Source organism: Megalobrama amblycephala, unplaced genomic scaffold (assembly GCF_018812025.1).
Source record: "Megalobrama amblycephala isolate DHTTF-2021 unplaced genomic scaffold, ASM1881202v1 scaffold517, whole genome shotgun sequence".
NCBI classification, from domain to species: domain Eukaryota; kingdom Metazoa; phylum Chordata; class Actinopteri; order Cypriniformes; family Xenocyprididae; genus Megalobrama; species Megalobrama amblycephala.
This window is the reverse complement of record NW_025953431.1, coordinates 29501-54861: the sequence shown is the minus strand read 5'-3', so window position 1 is coordinate 54861 and position 25361 is coordinate 29501. Positions and strand designations below refer to the sequence as shown.

Here is a 25361-nt window from a genome sequence, read left to right as displayed (position 1 = left end):
ATTTTAATGTATTGTTTTACTATTTGAAAATAAAAATATTAGTCAAAGACAAAGTCAGTGAACAACAAAGAAATCCATAACACGTAATAAAATATGTGGCAGTTCTATTAGACGTGTGCATTAAGTGTAAATGCAGACTATTTTTTGGCCGTAGGTTTTGGAAGATTATTATGTCTGCAAGACTTTTCAGGATAAGAGATGGACTAAAAGTGAACTGACACATCTTACTGCCAGATTCTGGAAGATGAATTCTTCAAACAGTGGTTCAAGAGGATGTGGTGCTGGTCCTTCAAGAGTCACTCTCAATCTGTCTGTCTATAAAGCCTATAAAAAACAAATCTATCGTCTTGTATTTTACTACAATTCAGTATGTGATTCTTAAATGGGGGGCATTTTTTAGGATTCTTTACCTAACCTAAGTCTCTGAGATCCTGACACCTTGCAATTCCGGAGACTCCAGGTAGGTTGCAGTTCTGGAAAATGGTGGTGCTGGAGACTAAAGGGTTCCTGATGGTTTCACACTTAATTCTTCACCTTAATTCTTAATTCTTCTGCAGTTAACATGTGTTTTTACTTTTTTGTCTGACCCTGACCCAATGAGCGTTTTGCTGTCCATTGGTCATGAAATTTCTAGTATTGCATTAGTATTGCATCCTTCTCATGGGCATTTATTAATTTTTGACCTTTCAATCTGAGTTAAATCTCTTTTGGGCTCATTTTATCTGTAAAAGAAAACATACCTAATAATTATACACACCTGAATATAAGGCATTTTTCATTTCCAGCCTTCATGAACAATTATATATCACTTATATATGATTAAATACAAAATTAATAGTAGTTATTATTATTGATTGGTTTGGAAATGGTAAAATCTGCAACTAATGGTGATTGTTTTAGGCCAGTAATAAACTCTTTGTTCTCAACTAAAGAAAAAATCCAAGAATTAAAAATAAAAAAATTCAGGACAACAACAAGATTTTCCAGGACATTTTACATTTTCTCAAATTTTCCATGTGTTTTCCAGGACTGGAAAATTTGTCATCAATTTTCCAGGTTTTCCAGGTTTTCCAGGATGAGTGGGAACCCTGCTAGATAAACATCAGTTTGCCTATCAGCAAATAGATCGACTGAGGATGCCATCTGTACAGCCATGCATGCTGCCCTTTCACATCTGGAAAAGTCCAACACTTATGTCAGGATGCTCTTTGTTGATTACAGTTGATCAACAAACTCCATGTATTAGGACTAACCCCTTCCATATGTAGCTGGTTACTGGATTTAGTCAGGGCGGTTGGACAAGCACACATCTTCTGCCTTAACTTTGAGCACTGGTGTGCCACAAGGATGTGTGCTGAGCCCCCTTCTTTATGCACTTTTCACCCGTGACTGTCAAGCTATCCACGAATCGAACATTCTAGTTAAATTTGCAGATGATACGACTGTCATTGGGCTTATATCAAACAATAATGAAGTTGCATATAGGGAGGAGGTTCAGAACCTGACAGCATGGTGTGACATCAACAACCTGGTCTTAAACATCAAAAAGACCAAAGAAATTATTGTGGATTTTAGGATCACTAAAAAGATCACCCACAGTCCTGTGAATATTAAAGATGACATTGTAGAGAGAACCACCAGCCACAAGTTTCTGGGAGTTTCCATTACAGAGGATCTCTCCTGGGATGACAATACCGCATGTTTGATAGGCAAAGCACAACAACGCCTTTACTTCTTGAGAAAGCTAAGGAGAGCTAACCTTCCTCAGAAGCTGTTAGTCAACTTCTCCAGATGTACCACAGAGAGCATCTCGACTAACTGTATGACAGCCTGGTATGACAGCTGTACTAAAGCTGCCAAAAAAGCCCTGCAGCAGGTTGTGAAAACAGCACAGGATATTGTTGGCACTGATTTACCATCTCTTGAACATCTTTATAAAACTCACTGTTTAAAAAGGGCCAATAATGTCGATAAGGATATCACTCATCCCTGTCACAATTTGTTTCAGCTCCTCCCATCTGGAAGACGCTTTCAATCAATCCGTGTCGCACGAACAGACTGAAAAACAGTTTTCCCCTCAGCAATAAATTTATTGAACTCGATCTCCCAGACCAAGTAAAATAAGTTACTGCTCAATAAGTTCAACAAGAACATTTATGCTGCTATATTTTAAATTACTGTCTTAATTAATGGCTTATTTTTTATAGCATTATCTATTGTATGATATCAATTATTTATTAGTAACTATGTCATGTTTTTAACTATTGTAATTAGATGTTGTTAGTCATTTGTATTGTCTTCTTAACGCACTTTGGGGTTGGCACAAAATCAATTTCGTTGTGTTACACAATGACAATAAAGTACTTGACTTGATGTAAAGTGGGACAACAACAATCACCAGGCCGTTGGCGCCCTCTGCAGGCATTTATTATAATACATAATATAATTGTTTATACAATGTATATGATATTATGTATTTTAAAAGTGTTGTTATATCAAACCATATGATTACTTGCTTTTGATCCAGATATTATTGCCCCATTGTTATTATATATGTATTTTAAATCATGTTAAAGGCCATTGTTTGCTTAGGTCTATTTTTATTATCATAAAAATATCCGATTACTTGATTAATTGTGAAAATAATCGACCGATTACTTGATCATCAAGATAAGCATTAGTGACAGCCCTAAATGTAATAACAGTTTAATTCCCTTATTCCATTTTGTTACTTTATGAATAAATGAAATTATAAAATTCAGTGACTCAGTTTCATGTGAGAGTCACATATGATCTTACCTCAGTTTCTCCAGTTTACAGTGAGGATTCTCCAGTACAGCAGAGACCATCTTCACTCCAGAGTCTCCTAGATTATTCCAAGACAGATTCAGTAGTCTCAGGTGTGAGGGGTTTGATCTCAGAGCTGAAGCCAGAGCAGCACAACCTTCATCTGTGACACCACAATCCTCCAACCTGTAGAGAACAATGACACACTCTTCACTCTCTCAGATCAACAGAGACTACATTATCACAGAGAAACCAATAACAAACTCAAATCACCATGTTAGATGATCTTGGTCTGTGTCACAGAGAACAAAACATTATCATAACACACCTGCAGTCAAATTCAAACAGAAATACATATTTTTAAATGTATGATCATAATTTGTGCAATATCTCTTTTTAAACAATTAATTAAATATGTCAGTGAGTTTTACTGTTACTCTAAGAGATTATATAAAAACTGATATAACAAATTAAAACTGAATATCACATAAAAATCTAGAAAAACTGTAACAGGAGAGGTTAATGTAATGAACATTAAAGAGTCATCAAACCCCCTCTTTCAGCTCAAGTCTACCTCACAATCATCTTAAATGTGTGTGATCAGAGAGAGATAAAAAGAGCAGGAAATCTGGCCAGAACTTATTTTTAAATATATATATTTTATCACATTAAAAGATATATCTTATATTGTAATAATACATACTATTATCCTGCAGCATTTAATAATCATGATAATAATTAATATATTATATAATATAATAAAAGTATTAATATAATTGCTATTATTAAAGTACCTGCCAAAAGTCTGGAAACAATTATTAATTATTTTGAAATAAATCTCTTTTGCTCACCAGGGCTGCATTTATTTGATCAAAAATACAGAAAAACAGTAATATTGTGAAATAATGTTACAAATTAAAAAAAAAGTTTTCTATTTTAATATACTATACAATGTAATTTATTCCTGTGATCAAAGCAGAATTTCAGCATCATTACTCCAGTTTTCAGAGTCACATGATCTTTCAGAAATCATTAAAATTCGATTTGATGCTCAAGAAACATTTCTGATTATTATCAATGTTGAAAACTGTTGTGCTGCTTCAGATTTTTCTGAAAATGGTGATATTTTATTTTTCAGTATTTGAAAAAGAGAAAGTTTAATGAACAACATTTACTGTATGTGCATTTATCAAATATATTACATTTATTAAAGAATGTATTAAATAGAAATATTTTGTAAATTTTAAATGTCTTCACTCTTCTCACTTTTTATCACTTTAATGTATGATGAATTATAGTATCAATTTCTCTCTTTTTTAAATCTTTCCACAAATGTTTGAATGGTATCATTGTTTCCACAAAAATGTTTGGCAGCAAAAACTGCTTTTTAACATTAATAATAAAGAGTGAATGTTTCTTGAGCAGCAAATCAGCATTTCTGAAGGATCATGTGACACTGAAACTTCTCTTTGTAAACAACAGAATTATAAACGATTCTAATGATGAATGTTGCGTTCTCAAATGCAAATGAAAGCGTCACAAACGCAGCAGCATTTACAGTGAATCGACACTGAAAACACAGCACTGTTACAGCAAACATGCAGCGCGTCACACTATAGCCTATATTTATGTAATTACATCACAACCGCTGGTAATTTTATGACAGTACTATGTAATCTCAAATTCAGATGGACCATTCTGTCCCTGAAGTATTAGTAAACATAACCTTTTCACAGTTTATTTAGTTAATTGTTTAAGGCATTTCGTGATTTGAATCATCAAGCAGTAACCAGCATAACCCTGAACTGTGATGAGACTGAGAGTGTTTAAAGAGTGTTAAATGTTGATCGTGATTAAAAGAGTTTTTCAGTGACTATCAGTCCTGCAGTTTCACCTTCATGAGGAGCAGGTCATGTGATCAGTCATTTACAGATCAATCACATGATCTCACAGCAGCAGGAGAAAAAGAGCAAACGCTTCAAACAGAAACATTCATTCTCTTACATCATATGAACAGACGTGATATAAAACTGATGAATGGTAATTTGATCATGTTGTTTCAATAGATTTGCTTATAATGAATGTAATAGGGGTTTTTATGTTACTTTATGAATGATTGAAATTGCCTAAGATTAATTTGATCAATATAAATGTGAATTAAATGAGATTCCTCTTCAGTTATCGGAAATTAATATTCTTAGTTTTGCTGATCTCTCTGCACCTCTTTTTCCATGATCATGTTTATTGTTAGTGTTTATTAGTTTGTGTTCTATTTTTTGTTCCATTAGTTTAGTTTTGTTGTGTGTAAATCAGTGTCCAACAAAGGTGTCATGTGATGCAGTGGAGAGGTCAGAAATGTTGAAGTGAGGGACTATTCTGTCCTCTGCAGGCGTGTGTTGGGCAGCATATACAGATTGATGAACATTTTAACGTGATGAAGAGGCTTCACTGCTTTGTGTGCTTGACGCTATGAGTCATTAACAAATAAAGTTTTTCAAATGGTAGTTTAATTAAACCTATGGCAAACAGCGCCTTCCACATGATACTGACCTTGGTGAAATATGGCCGACCTCAATGCCTACTCTAAAATTACATCATTTTACAACACATGGGATAAAAATAATGACAATTAAGATTAGTGAAATCTGATTTATTGTCAGCCAACAGTTTCATGAAAACATCAAAATCCATTCATTAATAAAATAACCAATGAAAAAAAAAAAGAATAATAAACAAAGATAAATAATCATAGGCGGAGCGTCAAAGTGTTTTACAGCATTGAGCAATGTAGCCAATCACAGACATGTCTGTTGATTTCTGAAACACAATGGCCAATCAGAGGTGTTTAAGTGAGAATCCACTCACTGCTTTTTTGAGTTTTTGTCCAGTGTTGAGTTCTGCACGCTCGTAAATCCTCTCATTATAACAGTGTATATAGCGGGCCGGAAGGTCCAGAAACAAGATACAGATCCACTGCTGGCATATCAGTGGGAAACGCAGTAGACACTGGCAATAGTACAGTGACTTCCCACAACACATCATTAGTCTTATTTTTGGACCTTCCGGCCCGCCATAAGTGTAGACATTATGTAAATAAGAGATTTATTGAGCAGTGTGGACAGCTTCATGGATTATAACTGAACTTCATGAGATTGAATCATCGTGATGAACTAAGATGAGTGACAGCTTTTTAGTGATTATAAAGGGGTCGCTCTAGAGTATATATATTACATTCAGAATTTGAGAAAATCTTTTGTTTTTCATGCTTAAGTGACATCCGCTAAATTCATGTATTTGAGCAATACTTATTGTCTCTTATGTGTGATTTTTCTCCTTATTATTATTTGGGGTCATGTGATTGGGTGGAGCAGCCGTCAGTCTGAGTGTGTCAGTGTCACCTGACCTTATGTAGCCTCACCACTGATGTGATGAGATGAGAGTGAAGATGAATGAAACCAGCTTTAGCTTCAGATATCAAACACATTAACTGTGATTTTTTATTATTAAATTTCTTTTTATTAAATCATTAATTTATAATGTTTAAGTTAGAAATATGATAATGTTTTAACAGTGATGATTGTTCTCAGTGTTACTTACCGAGCTGATCTAGTTGCTGTAACCACAGGCAGTATCTTCTGAAGAACTTCATCTCCTGTGTTTACTGCGTCACTATTTGAGTAAAAAACAATTATTAATGCTAATAATAATATCATAAGTAAATAATACATTACATTCCTTGCTAAATATCCTCATATATTTTAATTAAACACTGCTTTATAAAGGACATGTGAAAGCGTTTTTTAGTATCTAACTGTAGAAGCTACTAAACATATTCAGCAACACAGATTTGTTTTTTCTTTTTCTTGTCAATGTTGCAGGTCTTCATTAGTCTTCATTTACACTACAACACTTAGTGCACAAATCTATTTTGACATCAGATTGTTTTGTCCCGTCCGTTGCTATGGTTATCACTGTGTCAATCATCTCCAGTTCCAGGATTCTCCCACATATTGATATTGGGATCTTCTCAAACAGAAGGCTGCATCCTAGTGAGGTTGTGTCTTTCCTAGTCCAGTTCTTCTGAGGCTTGTAGACTCGAGTCCTCCTCAGCATTAAACACTAGAATGAGACGCTCTAGTAAGTGTGCATGGCTACGTCACACATGTTCTGCCCCCATGATCACGGCACCAAAATACTATTAAAACTTCACTTTGGAAACATACTTTGCATAAAAAAATCTTTATATTAACTGGCTTGTTTATTAATGCAGTACAGTGAATGACAGCCGTCTGTGTCTCCCAGTGGATTACATTATTGTCAGTTTAGTGTTCAGTGATTAATTTACACCAAAACAAAAGATAACATGTGTGCCTTCATCTCAGAAAACATTATTTTTGTCTTACATTTCATAATAAACTCATAAGCTCAGTGCCGACTCGTTTTTCATCAGCTCTTTTTCCTGAATTGGAATGTGTGCAAAGGATTGTGGGAGATTGAAGGACATGAAGGATACACTTGATGCATCCTTCAAAATGAGCTGAATTAAGGACATGAAACGAAGTCCGCCTTCAAAGGATCCTTCAAATTGAGACGGTCTTCAGAGGCGCTTGATGACGTGTCAGTCGAGATATGCAGCCTTACTAGGACACAGCCTCCGTTTGAGAAGCACCCGCAAATTATGTACAATATCCCAGAAATCAGTCTGTGCCCCGTGATTTAAACACCTCTGATCTCTTTGTTTCTCTTTGTTCATAATGTTTTAGACTGTAATGATTGAACTCAGTGTTACTTACTGATCATTTCTGCCTCCAATTAAACTCCTCAGGTCAAACTTCTCCATTGTCTTCTCTGAGCTCAACAACACAAAAACTAAAGCTGACCACTGAGATGAGGAGAGTTTCACATCACGTAATCCTCCATATGTATGAGGTTCAGCTTCGTTCACTAGTGAAAGATCACCCAGTTCATTCAGACAGTGAAACAGATTGATGTATTTATCTGGAGAGGGATTCTCACTGATCTTCTCTTTAATATAGTCAACTGTTTTCTCATTGTTGTGAGATCTGTTTCCTGTCTGTGTCTTTAGTTCTTGTAAGAGACTCTGATTAGACTTCACTGACAGACCCAGAAGGAAACGAAGGAAAAGGTCCAGATGCCCATTTTTACTGTCTAAAGCCTCATCCACAGCTCTCTGATGGAGATCATATAGTGAAACTTTGTCTCCATTAGTTGGTTTGGTAATCTGGTCAAACACACTGATGTTCTTGTTTATGAAGGAGAGATGCACATATAGAGCTGCTAGATGTTCCTGAATGCTCAGATGAACAAAGCAGAAGACTTTCCCCTGATACAAGATCAGCTCCTCTCTGAAGATCTGAGTGCACAATCCTGAGTACACTGATGCTTCTGTCACATCAATGCCACACTCTCTCAGGTCTTCCTCATAGAAGATGAGGTTTCCTTTCACAAGCTGCTGATAAGCCACTTTCCCCAGTTTGAGGATCATGTCTTCATCTTTCACGTTCTTCTCATAGTCCTTCTCATGTTTGATGTTGGTCTGAAGGATCAGGAAGTGTGTGTACATTTGAGTGAGAGTCTTGGGAATCTCTCTTTTCCGTGATTTCCTCAACATCTTCTCTAGAACAGTGGCTGAGATCCAGCAGAACACTGGGATGTGACACATAATAAAGAGGCTCCTTGATTTCTTCAGGTGTGAGATGATCCTTTTGGCCAGACGCTGATCACTGATCCTCTTCCTGAAGTATTCCTCCTTCTGTGGGTCACTGAATCCTCGTACCTCTGTCACTCGATGGACACACTCAGAGGGGACGAGATCAGCTGCTGCTGGTCTGGAGGTGATCCAGATGAGAGCAGAGGGAAGCAGATTCCCCACAATGAGGTTCATCAGCAGCTCGTCCACTGAGGCAGATTCAGTCACATCACACAACCTCACATCGCTCTGAAAATCCAGAGACAGACGACACTCATCCAGACCATCAAAGATGAACAACACTTTATATTTGTCACTGGATATTTCCATTTCTTTTGTTTCAGGGAAAAAGACATGAAGAAGGTCTGAAAGACTGAGTGTTTTGTCCTTCATCAAGTTGAGCTCTCTGAAAGGAAGTGGAAATATGAGCTGGACGTCCTGATTCTCTTTCCCTTCAGCCCAGTCCAGGATGAACTTCTGCACAGAGACTGTTTTTCCAATGCCAGCGACTCCATTTGTCAGCACAGTTCTGATGGGTTTGTCTTGTCCAGGTAAAGGTCTAAAGATGTCACTGCATTTGATCGGTGTGTCCTCTGTTTCTGCTCTCCTGGACTGTGTCTCAATCTGTCTCACCTCATGCTCATTACTGATGTCTCCACTTTCACTCTCTGTGATGTAGAGCTCTGTGTAGATCTCATTCAGAAGTGTTGGGTTTCCCTGCTTTGATATTCCCTCATACAAACACTCAAACTTCTCCCTCAGATTTGATCTCAATGTGTTGAGGACTTCAGCAGGTTTAGAGTCATGACTGTAAGATTAAAATATCAGATTATTACACAAGTTAATGTAAAGTGAACAGCCATAAATTACAAAAACTGTTTTTTTGTTTCCTGCATTAGGGTTTCACAGATCATCATTAGGGTTCAAATGTTTCAGTGATTAATCATGTGTTTGAGTGATGTGTGATGTGATGCTGCACCTACAATTAAACAACAATAAAAGTCTCAAATTTTACCTGAAACCGGGATTCATGCTTTCATTAAAGTCTTGTGGTTGAATCACAGTTTTGTTTTTAACTGGTCTGGACTGAAGATTTGACCTTAAATCAGAATGAAGAGGGTAAAGAATCAGACACACTGATATTGATGTAATTGTGTCATTAACTGAGTAACAGACCAACAGCTTTTACAGTGTGTGAATGTGTTACAGTTTTTCTCAATTGCTTTGGCACATTTTTTGAAACATGTTTAACATTCTTCAGCTGTCAAGTTCAATTGTAACAATCACAACTCTATTGCATGTCTGCAAATGCAGTAACTCACCCAAAACATTTAATTCATGCTTCAAAACCTAGTTATTTTATCAGTAAATGCCACCAAAATAAAAAGTGCCTTTGTCATTGTGTGAGCCGCTCTGGTCAAAATGTTGTTTCAACATTTTTTTTTCACCATAACGACTATTTTTATAGACAAATTTCATGTTTTTTTCTATTTTTGTTGACTGACTGCTTTCTGTACTATTCAAGAAAATCAGTTTTGTCTAGCTTACGTGTAACAGATAAATGTACTGTATAAATACAAATACCTTTAAACAGTGCTGCTGTAGCTGATGTTTAGGTTAAAAATGGTAGTGATATACAGTATATATACAAACTTTGCAAACTTTGATTTCTGTTTCATTACAACAACAGGCCATTTTCAATTTAGCAGACATTACAATCATTCCATGTCATAAATATTTATGAATATACGTGCATGTCTGACAGATTTTACAAACGGTATGGATAATTTTGCATGTGATCACTGCACATTACTTTACGGAGAGCTTATGACCTACTAACTACATTCTGCCTTAAGAACAAATAATGCACAGAATAAAGTAGAGTTAGTTACAAACTAGATAGCAGTTCCTGAGCCTCTAGTGTGGACTTTACGTTTCAATTTAAGTAAGAACTTATGAATGGCTGGAGCGACCCTTCCCAAGAAACTAACTGTTCAGAGATCTGAAATTATTGTTTTGAGAACAAATGGTCCCATTTGACAATTGAGTCAAAGCGATCGAGAAAAATGAACAATACAATATACAGAGCTTTGCACAAGGGAGCAATGATAATCATTAATAGACTGAAACTTGCAGGAATTTTGGTTCAAATCCAGATCATTAAATGGCTGTATATTAATAACAATTTCACAAAAATCAAATACTATAAGCGTAACTTTTGTATAAATGATATACCTGAGATCAGGCCGTTTGTCTCCACTCTTTAACTCTGGTGGTTCACCCATAGAGCAGTTACTCTTCATAGACACACAGCTGGACTCTGGGTTTGAGCTCTTCTGCTGGACTGAACTGGTTTTAAAACTAAGAAAAATAAAAAAAATCTAATAGTTTAAACTGAAACACATTATGACAGCAGTAAAGGAGAGGGAAAGGAACGTGCGCTGGATTTATAACACAAGACAAAACCAGAGCATCACTACAAAACAGAATGCGGCACAATAATAATTTTATCTTGATTATCATGTTTTCATAATCAGTGAAAGCCTAAATCGAAAATAAAATGATTAATTGCAGAGCTCTAACCCCAAACGTGTGTGTGTGTATGTGTGTGTGTGTGTGTGTGTGTGTGTGTGTGTTATTCACTCACAGTTACAACAAATTTATATTTTCCTGTATTGAAAGTAGTTTTATAACACTCTCCATCTGGTCATACATGATATTTCTATTTGTCCTCTTTTTGAAGATGTAAGACTAATGCAGATATTTAAACAAGATAACATGCGGATTCAGATGATACCAGGTCTGTCATTTAACATCGACTCAAATCAAAAGTTCTTCTTGTTGACCAGTTGTAGCTTTGAAAGCCAGAGCGAGGAGCTTGTTGTGGCATTGAGTTCTTGCAGGTGTTCTGGACTGTTTGGTGCCACAAGTAGCTTTTGTTAGAGTTTACGTATTTTCATGAGTTCACACTTGCATATAATCAGATAGAGTAAAGGTTATGTGCTCCGAGCTCTGAATTTGGTGCCAATCACACTGAACAACTGATCGTTGTGCATGTGGCGGCGGAAAACAATCCTCATTTAAATATCATGACTCAAATGTTAGAAGCCACACCCTACAGTTTACGACACAGAGAAACATAACCCGGCCGTGAAGAAGTAATCTCATGAAAGAGAAATATATTTCACTCTAAAAACACCTCTTAACCTCATAATTGCAAACAATAAAATTAATTTATATTAAATGAAAATACCGGTAAATAAAACTAAATACTGACAAACATTATTACCACACAAACTTGGTTATTTTAGTACCCCTCTTCACTTCACAGAAAATTATTAAAAAAATTAAATTTATTTTATTCAGAACAGAACAAAAATGAAAAATAAATAGCTATAATATATAATACATATTAAATTATAAATTAAAACCCAAATTAAGCTATAGTGGCATTTATTATAAAGCAGAAATGATTTTTTTAAAGCAAATCTGAATTGGGCTCACATAGCCTCTCTCATTCAGGAAGAATCCAAATGTTTCCATATTCGTGATGTAACATTTATTTGACTGCTGTTCATTATGTAAACAAGGCTTTGTTTTTCACTCCTGTTTCAATATCCACATAAACTGAGATTTGATCGTAGCCATCACTCACGTTCATACTGATAAAGCCAAATTTTGCGTGTAAAATGACCATTGTCTTTAAATCTTTGTGTATCCATGAGATGTTCAACAGCAGAGTTGTAATTTGTGCCATAAACCAACTTTTCGTAATGTACTCTTGGTGTGAAACATCATGTTCTGACCAGACACCATGTCGCTTTCAGCAAATCTGAACCAGCAGTGAGAAACTTTTACACCTACTGCATTATATAAAGAGGGCTAAAAATCTCAGCTTACATTAACTTGATGTCATTGCTAGTATTAGACTGACTGACTTTGATCAAACTTGCTTATAATTCATAAATCTAATACTATAAGCACATCTTTTATTGAAATGATATACCTGAGATCAGGCCGTTTGTCTCCACTCTTAAACGTTATTGGGTTTTCCATAGACCAGCTACTCTTCATAGACACACAGCTGGACTCTGGGTTTGAGCTCTTCTGCTGGACTGAACTGGAACAGAGAACACATTCAGTTTAATCCTGATCCAATATGATCAGAGCCATTAAGTCTCTTGTGTGGAGTTTACACCATGTTATTACATGTTCATTTTACTTTTAAAACAGTCAAATAAAGCATACATAGCTACACACTTATAAAGCTGCAGTATGTTGTGCAGTTTTACTGGAAACTTCTGTCTTACTCCATTACATAAATGTGGACGAAAATCTCCAATACCAACAATCTCCATGACATTTCCTGATGTCACTGACCGTCTGTTTAATAAATGTTGATTCTGTGATACTTTGCCAGACATGAGGTTCTTTGGACAGAAGCGGCTGGACATCCCTGTGCCCCGCTCCAGACACGATTTTAAAAGAGTAAGACCATCCCGGGGACGTGAATTCTTTTACCTGAGAAATATAAATGTTCCCCAATTCATGAGTCCTGCCACCCGGCCTGGTTAAAATTTGTCTCAAGTCTGGCCCACACTAAAAGATTCATAAAATTAGGACTGACCCCTAATAGTCAACGAGAAGAGCCTTAGACAACCAAAATTTTATTAGTTGGTTAGTCGCAGAAAAACAAACTTCACAGGAAGTGAAAAAGTCACGCAGTCCATGACGGACAGATTGTAACACGGCTGAAATTACAGCATGTCGGAAAGGAAATCTAAATGTTCGCCGATCATCGACCTCAAATATGGCTTTTCACTGAAACCATGTTAGTAGTAGCAGCTTGTCATGGCCGCTCGCTCTAACTTTATCCTGAAATGTGCACTATTATTTGGCACATATTCAAGTGTTTGTGAGGAGTGTGGAAGATGAAGAGAAGTGCGCTTCCTGCATGACAGATAACTCAACATGGAGGAAACAAACACTTGCATTTAACTTAACATACTCCCTCATTTTTGGTCACACAGATAACAATCCGCAATACATCATTTGACAACGTAAAGGAACTAATTTTATTTGTGTACACTCACAATAACAACAAAACGTTGTGCTTTTGTAAAATAATAATAAATAAATAAATCAAAACTTTTACATTTTACAAAAGTTTACATGCGCTTGATTCTTCATACTGCATCATGATGGATGATCCACGACTGTTTTTGTGTTTTGTGATGTTGTTCATGAGTCTCTTGTTTGTCCTGAGCAGTTAAACTGAGCTCTGTTCTTCAGAAAAATCCTCCAGCTCCTGCAGATTCTGCAGTTTTCCAACATTTTTGCTTATTAAAACCCTTTCCAACAATGACTGTGTAGTGAACAGCACATTCCAGGGCTCAGTTTATGGCCAGGCTCCTCTCTGTCCGTAACAGTGGACACAGGTTTGCTACATATTGATTGGATCTTGGTGGACTAACACAAACATACTATCCAACACCATCAGATAAAGATGTAAGGACAACATCCAGACACCTCTTAGAGGGCAAGAAGAAGACCTCTTGTACCAAGCCTGGAAAGGACAGGACTTCTCATTGGTCCACATGCAGTTACTGCCCTTCACCCATCTAGAGACTGCTTCCTAAGGTTGGCCACAGAGTGCCATAAAAATTCATCGGGACCTTAGCAGCAATGGGTGAAACAAAGAGATCACAAAGATCCATCCGAATCCATTCAAAACTATGTTTGAAAACCTTAGAGCTGATGCAAACTACACATCCATTTCACACTTATTGACAGAAATAAGTATTCTCAGTGACAGCCATTTGTGATGCAACATCTGATACAAATTCAGCTGTTAATGTACAATTGAATGACAGTTCAATCTTTTTCCATCATGTTTAGTCTCTATTTGTTTAGAATATTGCCAAAGGTATTCTGGTGGTGGTTTGGAAAGTGAGATATGCATTAATAAACTTTAAAGACACTGTAAAGACTTCCAACTTTGTGCTTTATGCAAATGAGTTCCACAGGGGAGAGAAGGATGGGCCACACTGTGTGTGTCCCCTCTGATGCCAGCGGCCAATCACAGCACTGGAATGGAGAAGCGTCAAAATGCAATCTCCTCCTCATCGGAAAGGGATAAACGTACCCTTTCAACAGACACTCCTTGTTCTGAGTCTGCCCTTCAAAGGGGGAAGACATAACAGATATTGTTCTGGGTCTTAACTCTGTAAGGAGTGAGACATTAACAGATACATCATTCTGAGTCTGTCCTGTACGGGGATAGACACTGACAGATACATACTCGTTCTGAGCCTCTATTTCGTCCAGAGAGACAACAACAGATCCCGTGATCTGAGTCTACAGCTTGTGAGGCAGCAACAGAGACGACTACGTTCTGAGCCTCTAGCCTGCGAGGAAAGAGACATTAACAAACACTACGTTCAGAGTTTGCAGTGAAAATCACTACAACTGAATGATTTTGAGATTCATCTTTTCACACTGAGGACAACTGAGGGACTCAAACACAACTATTAAAAAAGGTTCAAACATTCACTGATGCTCCAGAAGGAAACATGATGCATTAAGTGCCAGGGATGTAAATGTTTTGAATTGGATGAACAAGATAAATTGTAACTTTTGTTGCTTCCAAAGGGCAGTACTAAATGAAAAAATATGTTCTTTAAACAAAATAAGAAAAGCTTGCACATCATCATCTTTTTCAAAAGTTTTCACCCCCCGACTCTTAACTCATTGTGTTTCCTTCTGGAGCATCAGTGAATGTTTGAACCTTTTTTAATAGTTGTGTTTGAGTCCCTCAGTTGTCCTCAGTGTGAAAAGATGGATCTCAAAATCATTCAGTCACTGCTGGAAAGGGTTCAAATATGCAGAAGATGCTTGAAAACTGAAGAATCTGCAGGAGCTGGAGGATTTTTCTGAAGAACAGAGCTCAGTTTAACTGCTCAGGACAAACAAGAGACTCATGAACAACCATCACAAAACACAAAAACAGTCGTGGATCATCAGGTGACCACACACAGTATTGAGAATCAAAGGTATGTACATTTTAATAAATTCAGCTATTTTTTGTCTCATGGACTTTATGTAAACATCTGTTATGTGAAATAGTTTATTCAGGACAGTACTAAATAAAAAAAAAAACATAACATTCAATTTTCATGATCCTTCTTATTTTGTTGAAATGATTAACATTTTTGCAGATTCTGCAAGGGGTATGTCAACTTTTGAGCTCAACTGTACTTGCCTCACAGACATGAGAAACACATCTATAGAAAGCTTGAAATGTCTACTTTTTCCAGTACAAATGGAAAACAATTATTGTCATGTGATAAACGTGAGCGTCCACTACTGTGGAGATGATTCAGATGAGTCGTCATTGTCGACTTCATCTCTGCAGCCAAAAACACAGAAAACACTACTTGATCAATAAATTATTAAAATGTTCAGACAGTCTCCTTGTTTTTGTCTTTTTTTGTTGTTGTTTTTTCACGACACATTCGTACTTTTGCTGGTACACTATTTTTTGCGTATTTCACTGTGTAGAAACATATTAAGATGTGAAAAGTGCACACGCTTCGGGTGTATGCACAAGATCCGAATTCAGTTCAGTTCAACAACTTAAATTCACTTGAACGTTTAAACTGACAAGACTTAAAAACACATGCATACGACAGATTTTTATGATGCCGTGGTTCTGACACAGTCAGCCAGTGACATTTCCATCATCTTTCCTGGAGCAAATTTCACAGACAGCGCTGGACTCGGTTGCACTCGGAAATATTTTTTAAATCCCAAATGCTCGAGTAAAAATGAGTCTGTGACAAATGCAAGTCTGAGCCCGAAAACCCCAACACTAAAACCTTCCCTATATTCTAATACAAAATCTAATACTATAAGCACATCTTTTATTGAAATGTTATGCTGAGTACCTGAGATCAGGCCGTTTGTCTCCACTCTTTAACTCTGGTGGGTTATCCATAGATCTGTCACTCTTCACAGACACACAGCTGGACTCTGGGTTTGAGCTCTTCTGCTGGACTGAACTGGAACAGAGAACACATTCAGTTTAATCCTTTAGATTAAAGTGTTCATTCTTTATGATAATATATAGTAATATAAACTTTAATTTTTTCATCAAAAGCACTTTTTTTAAGGAAACTTTGTTCTTTTTAATATTTCATTTTAGTTTTAGAACAAAAACACATGCAGAAACAGGCAATAATATATATGTAAAATGTTTCTGTGATCTGTGAGATGTTTTTCCTGTGATGTAACATAATATTTATCAGTGTTTGATGAAAGTACCTGCATCCTGGAGAAAAATCTCCATCTCTGGATCCTTGTGAATCAGTCATGATGAAGCTGCAGGAGAATCTGATGAGTTTGATCTCCTCCAATGACTCTGAATCAACAAAACATTCAGACACTAAATTAAATGATTAAAATAATTAACCTTCAGAATTCAGCTGAACATATCTCGAGTGTGGAAGAAGGAGGATCATGTGACTGTGTTAACTCAAGCTCAGTCATGTTTACACAAATGCTGTTAAACTTCTGAAGAATCACAGACATCACCAAACACAAAAGAAACCTTGAAGTGAAAAAAACCCTTTACTAAAGATTTTATATCAAACAATCACTTAAATGTCCTCCAGAGATTCATATTAATGAGGAAGACACCACACATGAACACTCACCTCGATCAAACTTTTACAAGATACAACTTCTCAAATCCTCCAGCTTCAACATCAGGAAGATACATGGAAATTCCTGCATAAACTATTTCCTTCCTTGTTCACACAAAAAGAATTGAATCGTTGTTGTTCTCCACCCACGGTTCGGCACACACTTGCACTGCGGTTCATCTTAAATCTGACGACGCATCTATAATATGGTTTGTTGAAAGTAGCAACATGTAAAACAGACAGACAGAGTTCAGATTCAGTCGATGGATACGCATTCTGGCTTCCCAGTACATTACAACAACACAATCAAAAACCATGGAAAATCAGTCACTCTTTGTAAACTTTGATCAATGCGAGTGCCGTATGCTCGAATATGACCCGTCATTTACACCGTCATCGCCCAGGTGTTGATAGCGCACGAGCGCAGGTGAGACCTGAACCGCACACGTTGCTATCTGTGATTAAACTAACCTCATTTAAACCTTGCTAATTTAAACATTCAAGAGCAAGACGTGAACGAGAACTCGAGCACAGAAAGCTGCGTCTTACAGACACAAATACTGAGACAGCAAATACTGAGACAGCAAATACTGAGTCTTTTTCAAATCTTAAGCTTAAAAGGACAAATTCACACAAAAATTGTCAACATGCCGTCTTGTCGAGTATCCTAGCAAGCAAACAGTTATGTGAACGTGAACGTAAACAGTACACATGCAGAAAGACTGTAACAGTATATGTACTGGATCCTGCTTTATGTCTTAAAGGGAAAGAAGCCTATTATTCCTGCTGTCTGTGTTTTCAATGTTAATCAACCAACAAAAGACAAAGAAATTACTCTGCTCTTGACTGAACAGCTTTTGTAATTTTAATAATGATTAAATTATATTTAATTTGTACAGTGAATATTACATGCAGTGTTATTTTATATTTGATTATTTTATTGAAATTCTGCACCTGAAAACTACTGTTAGATACCTAATTAATCTGAAAAACACTGTTTATTTATTTGAATCTTTGCTCTATTGTCTTGATTTGTGCTGTTGCTTGTAGTTTGATTATTTGTTCTTATTTTCTTTAATTTTATTTGACAGTTGTCCTGAATATAGCACATACCGAACTGTTCCAAAACCGTGACCCTAAGGGTGCGTTCACACTTGTCATGTTTGGTTCGATTAAAACGAACCCTGGTGCGATTGCTCGGTTAGTGCGGTTCATTTGAACATATGTGAACGCTGCCATCCGAACCCTGGTGCGCACCAAACAAGCGGACCGAGACTGCTGAAAAGATAGGTCTCGGTCCGCTTCCAGACAAACTCTGGTGCAGTTCGATTGATATATGAATGCAATACGGACCAAAGACATGTAAACAAACCAAAAACAGGAAGACCCTAATGTCATAGTCGCGAGTTTGCCCATCACAGGCATCAGACGCGCGTCTCCAAGCTGCAGATCGTGTGTGTGTGACGGAGGGATTCCCGCCACTGTTTTGACTACTTTACACATTTTAGAAGCTCTTCACGAGTTCCCAGCTGGCCAAAATACCATCACATGCAGTCTACGCACTGATCTAGGTTTCCTCAAAAAGAAAAGTCTCGACTGGGCCTTCTTCATTAGGACATTAGTATTCTCTTTCCAATTCAATTTTTCATCCAAGTGGACGCCTAGAATTTATGTCTGCACAATTTCAATCAACTGACCATTAATTGTGACTGGAAGGACCTTCTCTTTTTTTTTTTTTCTTTCTAAAATCGATCACAAGTTCTTTAGTCTTCTCTACATTGTTTTAAAAATTTAGACTCACACCAGCTGAAAAAACACTGAGCCTCCCTTCTGTAAGCAGAATCATCGCCCTGATTAAGTAAACCCACTAAGGCAGTATCATCAGAGAATTTTTGGCTATAGTCAGCAGTATAAAGTGTGAATAAAAAGGGAGCTAAAACTGTGCCCTGAGGTGCTCCAGTATTAGTTAAAATGGTATCAGACAGATTATTACCAAGCCTTACAAACTGTGGTCATGATAAGAGGTAATCTAAAATCCAGGAAATGGTTGTATTTTGCAATTTAAAATCAATTAATTTGTTGGCTAAAATATGTGGCTGTATAGTGTTAAAAGCACTCGAAAAATCAAAAAACATGATCCTGACAGAGCTGGCAGTAGTTTCAAGATGACTGTAAGTGTTATGGACCATAAAAAGTAGAGCATCATCTACCCAACACCCTTCTGTAACGACTGCTTAGGATCAGGAATAGCAATACAACGGTATAAGTAAAGAGTGCTTTTAACATCTGACCCCTCCATATAATTCACGGACCCGGCTCCGGCCGGTCAAGGAGAGTCTGTGACTTTGGCATCTTTGTGGCCCATCTGAAGCTAAACAGAAAACCCCAGTCGCCAGCTCTGGGGACAAAAGAATCACCCCATGTGGGTTAATGGCCAGGTGGCCACGGGCACCAGCAAAACCCCAATACACACCACACACACACACACACACACACACCGACACACACAAACACGCCTATTGTATGTATAGTTATCCTCAAAATATGACTGTGCCAAAGTGTACCCGTTCAAATTGCATGTATGTATCCCTAGTGTATAAGCTTAGAAATAAATAAATAATAAATAAAATAAATAAATAAAATAAACACATTAGACACAAACATTCTGACGCACAGTGGTAGCAGAGTCGGCGCCAAAAGAGGGCGGCGCCAAAAAAGGTATAGGGTCCAAGGGATCTTGCTTGAAAGAAAGTGAGTGAGGAGGTCGGACAATCTAGTAAGTTGTAAAAAAAAAACTCTCTTTACTCAATTTGAGCTATATATAAACACATATTGAGACTACAAGCTTGTTAAAGCCGGCAAATTTATCTTAATTTACAACTACTTTCCCGCAGACAAGTTGTGTTTATTCAGAGGAAGTGTGCAGAAAAGAAGTGGAAGAGTCTGGGACACATATTTAAAGGAGAGCGAGAGCCCCTCTCATGACGCGAATTCGCATCTGTTGTGAAGTGAATTTCACGCGCGAATGAAGCGAGTAAACTCAAAATGTTCAAGCGTCCGACAAAGTGACGTTATGTCACGTAAACCTCGCTCCAGGTCAAGACAACATCAGTCCGTTTCACATATGTGTCTGTATCAGGTCAGCTGCTGGGTAGTTTTATTTAACTCAACTATTGTTTAAAAATTACTGCATTTCTTGCTTAAAATGAACCCAAAGTATGTTGGAAATTAACATTTATTAATATATTTAATAATTAAACATTTATGAATAAGTTTAATGAATAATAATTAAACAATAAACATAATTGCTTATTATGTGGAGTAGCGTATTAAATAAATGAGAGGATAAACCCTTTAGTTCATGTGAATAGCTTCTACATACAGTAGTTCTGTTGTGTTTGTTTTATGTTTTTCTGAGAATAGACATGACTTTTTTCTTCGCTGGAATTCCTACATACCTTGTAACATCCTAAAACAACATTTGTCATGCTGCGCTCATTTGTTTCGATTTCTCCTCGAGAGGCAGCGCGAGCGCCTCAACAGCGCAACATTTTGTTAGTCATTTTTTGTTATTGGCGTTTTAATCAGGCCAGGCAAGTAAAATTCTCTTTCACTTGCCCCTTTAAAAAATCACCTGGTCCCGGGCAATGTCGAGCCCATGCGACGTGTGTTTAGTTCTTCCTCGTTTTTTTTTTTTTTTTTTTGGTCCATTTAATTCATAATTAATGTTATTATGCAATAAGGTTGATCTCATTTGTGCCCCCCTAAAAAAAATGTAATGCCCGTCCGTGAATTTGTGTCTGGCGCCGGGTCTGATCCAGTTAAAAACTCTCCCTCCTGTTCCCATCTTGTGAAGTTTAATCATTAGCCCCTCTCTCCATAACATATCATATGGCTTCACATCCACACACTCTTTATTTACTTGGGCTTTTCCTCCTTCATCCTCTAAACACAACACTGCTCCATTCTGTCTCTTCTTCTCCTAAATTCACTCTGAGATTCAGTTATCACGCCTCTTTTCTCCAAGAAACACATTAAACTCTCATTGATCATTCTTTCCATCAGTTTACACATATGTGAAGTCAACGCTTTAGTCCTGTAGTTTGGTGGCTTTTACTAACATCCTTTCCTGGTTCATCTTCCAGCTCTCAGGGAGTTTCCCTTCTTCCATACTTTAAATAACATTAACAACTTCTCCATGATTCATCATTTCTCTCGAGTGGATTTCTGACCAAATTACTCGATTATTTCTAGACACACAGATATCTAATCAATCCTAAACATGTAAGGAATGATACTGAACTCACTTTAGTCGAATGGACGCACACAGTCTGTGATAAACTCCTCAAACACTCGAACAATCCTGCAGTGCAGAGCTCAGCTGTTACATTATGACAGTATTCAGCTGCAGACACGCGTTTCAGGACATGAAATTACACGCAATTACGCGTTATATCGTCTGTACACGTGACGTCTAAAGAAATAAATGTCTTTATGGTCTTCCATACAGGACACGCATTTTTTCTGTGTCGTATTTGTATTTTACTAACTTAAAATGGCGACGGGGGACATTCACTTTCTATTTGAGTGAGAGAGACCCAAAGCTGGACTGCGGTCAAGCCAGCCGCACTTTTCTTTTTTTTTTTAGTTCGCGCGTCTATTCCTGTACTTACGGTATGGGTGCTGGAAACGGTCTAAATGCATTTAAAGACGGCAGTTTCCTTTATAATCTTGCAGTTAACCGTAAAAAGGGCAAGAAGAGACATCAGATAAGTTATGTATTGCTTTTTCCCCATCTTATTATGACTCAAATAATTTTTTATATAAAAAAAAGACTTTTATTTTCGAATTTGTTCTTTGTATTTGTGCTATACATCATATGTTAATGTTAATATTAATGGTAATGATTATGAATCATTTATTAATTAGATTTTTTAAATGGTTTTTTATTATTGATTTTAATGTTTTATATATATACATTAATTATTATACATTATGAATATTAATTAATGTTAATATGAGTTTTATACATAATTTATTAATTGTATTACATTTTTGTTGGATTGTAATATTTAATATTCGTTCATTGTTCTACATTATTAATGTTAACATTAATCTTAATAGTAATGTTAATTAATATTGATAATTAATTTTACTATTAAATTAAAATTTTTGATTTTAATGTTTTTATATATACAATAATTATTAAACATTATTTATTAATTTTAATGTTAATTATGATACATGGTTAATGTAAATTGTTTTATTTTTATATATAAAACATACATACACACATCAAAAATAAAAATTATAAAAAGTACCTTTACTCTAGATATTACTGTAATCATTGTCAAATCATTTTACTGTACAGTTTGGGAGAAAATTAAAGTCAAACTCACCCACAATATCCTGCAGACACAAAAGCTGTAAAAACAAGAGTGGTTCAGTTCAAAACGCAACATTATCAGAAGTACAAAATCATAACCATAAAAATAAATAAATAATCCACCTTGGACAATTCCTGTGGGTGTAAGAATTTTAGCCTTTTGAGTAATGCAGATCGGGTCGCTCAGGACCATGTGGTTTGGGCAGTGGTAGCACAATGTCTCCTCAGGAATCAGGTGTCGTGGAAATTCCTTATCCACTGAAGAAAGTGTCAAATGGTTGGGAATAGTATCTTTTTGTTCATTAAGATGTATTGTACCATGCCTTGTATTGTTGGAGCATCCTTTGGTGAGTAAGTGTTTTCTCCCACAGGAGTTCCATCACTTTCCTCCATTGCTGTCACCTGAAACTCCTCAGCGCTCCTTTCAGTGCTCCGGACCTTCCGAAAGAGTTCTGCATTGGTGTGGAATAAGTGCCATTTTGTGACGTATTTATGTGTGCATGATCTCTGTGTTTTTGCACAAGGACAGTGCCATGAATTTATTTTGTATCATAAGACACCATGACTCTGCCTAGTCTGCTGTAATATGAAATAGTTGGCTCATGAACTGATATAAATTTTTTAGATGGAGGGGCTCCAATCTTTGACAGAACTGAAAGTGGTGCATTATTTTAATTTTCCTGTAACTTTGTTTGGCTCAACTTCTAGTTTCAACAGGAAATGCATTACACCTTGGTATGCATCTCCAGTTATCACCTGCAGGATCCTAAATGTGTGATGAAATCTGGCTTTCTTAAAATTGTGGACTGACAGTACAAGCAATGATAATGTTGCTGGGTTTGGCAGGGGCGACCGCATCGATGTATGGTGTACCCTGGAATACAACAGCATACGATTGCACTGTCACACACAGTCTTATGATCTTTCAAAAAGCAAAAAAAAAAAAAAGATGTTTGCAAACGTTACCTTCATGTTGCACTGCTCTGTTGAAGTGTCCCTTAATATGTTTCTGAACTTTGGACAACTTTGTCGGTTTGAAATATATCGGGGCACAGAATGGGCAGTGAAAATCACTGCAGCATTTATTACATTTCTGTATTTCTGGAAGTGAATTCCCCCTTTGAATTGTTATATCCATCTTTAAAAAAAAGAGAGAGAGTCAAACTCAAATTCAAAATTTAAGACCACCCCACAGAGCCCATACAGTCAAATTCAGTCAATACAAATTAAAACAAGGAACCCAAAAAAAAGACACATTCTAGCTCACATGTTAATACCATAGACTGGTTAATACATAGTGAAGGCATAGTAAATGTGATTATTAGGCAATTGTATGAGTTGTAAATGGCTGGCAACAACTTCATATCACAGTTAAATTAATATTAATCCATTTTAATACTTACATTTTATAAAAACTAATTTAAGTAGTCTACATAAATTATATAAAGTAAAATAATTACTCTGGAATTAATTAATTCAATTTATAGTTTTAGGAGAAAAGGTCCGATAATTAAAAAAAGGTAAAACGGTAAATCTGATTAAATAATTAATGATGGCATTCTTTGATATTAACACACTTAATGTATTTAATTGGTCTACTTTAATGTCAACTAATTTTAATCAAATTTTTACAATGGCTTGTCTACAAAAAGTCCAAGGTTAAAGGCTAACGTTAGCTATCAAAATATTTTCGGGGGAAAAAGGCGAAAAAAAACATATATTAACGGCTCAAATTTTGTTACAAACTATCTTTACAAATATTAAATAGACTATTCATATGTTGGTGTATCGATGAGCTATAAAGTAGTTTGATTAAAAAATTGAATAAAATTGACGATACTCACGTTTCAGTTCTTTACGCGTTTATCCGATCCAATTTGACAGGAGGCGCTGTCTCGAAAAACGAGGGGACTGAGAATGCGGGACTGTAGATGCAGCAGCTCCGAGTCTGCAGATTTGTAACGCCAGGCGACGTCTTTTTCGACATCTTCTGCACGTCTAATGCTGACGTCCGTGAGACCTCCGTGTAAGGGCTATTTATAGTCCAAATGTGATCGTTTCAACATCAAATTTAGACTTATTTTGGACGTCGTTTTTATAACTTCTATAACTGTGGTCCCATGTTTCCAGAGGGTGGAGGACATGTTTTCTGTGCCAGTTAATTTTCCTGTAGCTTTGTTTGGCTCAACTTCTAGTTTCAACAGGAAATGCATTACACCTTCATATGCATCTCCAGTTATCACCTGCTGCTGAGACAATCAAATGGAGTTTTTGGAAAATGATCTAGTCCCATTTCAGAACGTGGCATACTGTTCCAGATCATTTTCCAAAAACTCCATTTGATTGTCTCAGCAGCAGGTGATAACTGGAGATGCATACGAAGGTGTAATGCATTTCCTGTTGAAACTAGCTGTTGAGCCAAACAAAGCTAACTGGCACAGAAAACATGTTCTCCACCCTGTGGAAACATGGGACTACATACAACATACAGTTATACAAATACAAATAAATCACAATTCAATATCACCATTTTCATCTTTATTCAAAAATAAATGCAGCGATGCACACTGTAAAAAAACGGTAATTTTCTGGCAGAAGGGGCAATAAAACAAAAACAATAAAATTCCCTGTAAATAAGGTTAAATGCTGCTATATACAAATAACCAGTCTTAACTGCAGAAGAATGATTATTAGTTTTTTATTTTATAAAAAGCCAAAAACAGTTTTAAAACTAGTAATGGTTTCAATTACAGCAGTATACTTAATATGTACATAC

The 25361-nt window shown here is 36.4% G+C and overlaps 1 protein-coding gene across 7 annotated transcripts in view; it reads right to left on the bottom strand.

Annotated features, from left to right (window-relative positions):
* Positions 1-21776, bottom strand: part of LOC125261873 (NLR family CARD domain-containing protein 3-like) — a 47595-nt gene extending 25819 nt beyond the window's left edge. The window contains exons 1-9 of one of the 7 annotated variants that reach the window (XM_048180430.1): positions 21507-21776; positions 16820-16916; positions 16444-16557; positions 12504-12617; positions 10733-10858; positions 9513-9596; positions 7581-9305; positions 6385-6456; positions 2800-2973 (exon numbers count right to left, since the gene is read on the bottom strand). In XM_048180430.1, coding sequence (XP_048036387.1) covers positions 2800-2973; positions 6385-6456; positions 7581-9305; positions 9513-9596; positions 10733-10858; positions 12504-12617; positions 16444-16557; positions 16820-16869 — 2459 coding nt within the window. In that variant the 5' untranslated portion in view covers positions 16870-16916; positions 21507-21776. Of the gene's footprint in view, positions 1-2799; positions 2974-6384; positions 6457-7580; positions 9306-9512; positions 9597-10732; positions 10859-12503; positions 12618-16443; positions 16558-16819; positions 16917-17211; positions 17898-21506 lie in introns of those variants that run through there. The other 6 variants (XM_048180432.1, XM_048180431.1, XM_048180434.1 and 3 more) reach the window with 6 other exon arrangements.
* Positions 21777-25361: the final 3585 nt, after the last annotated feature.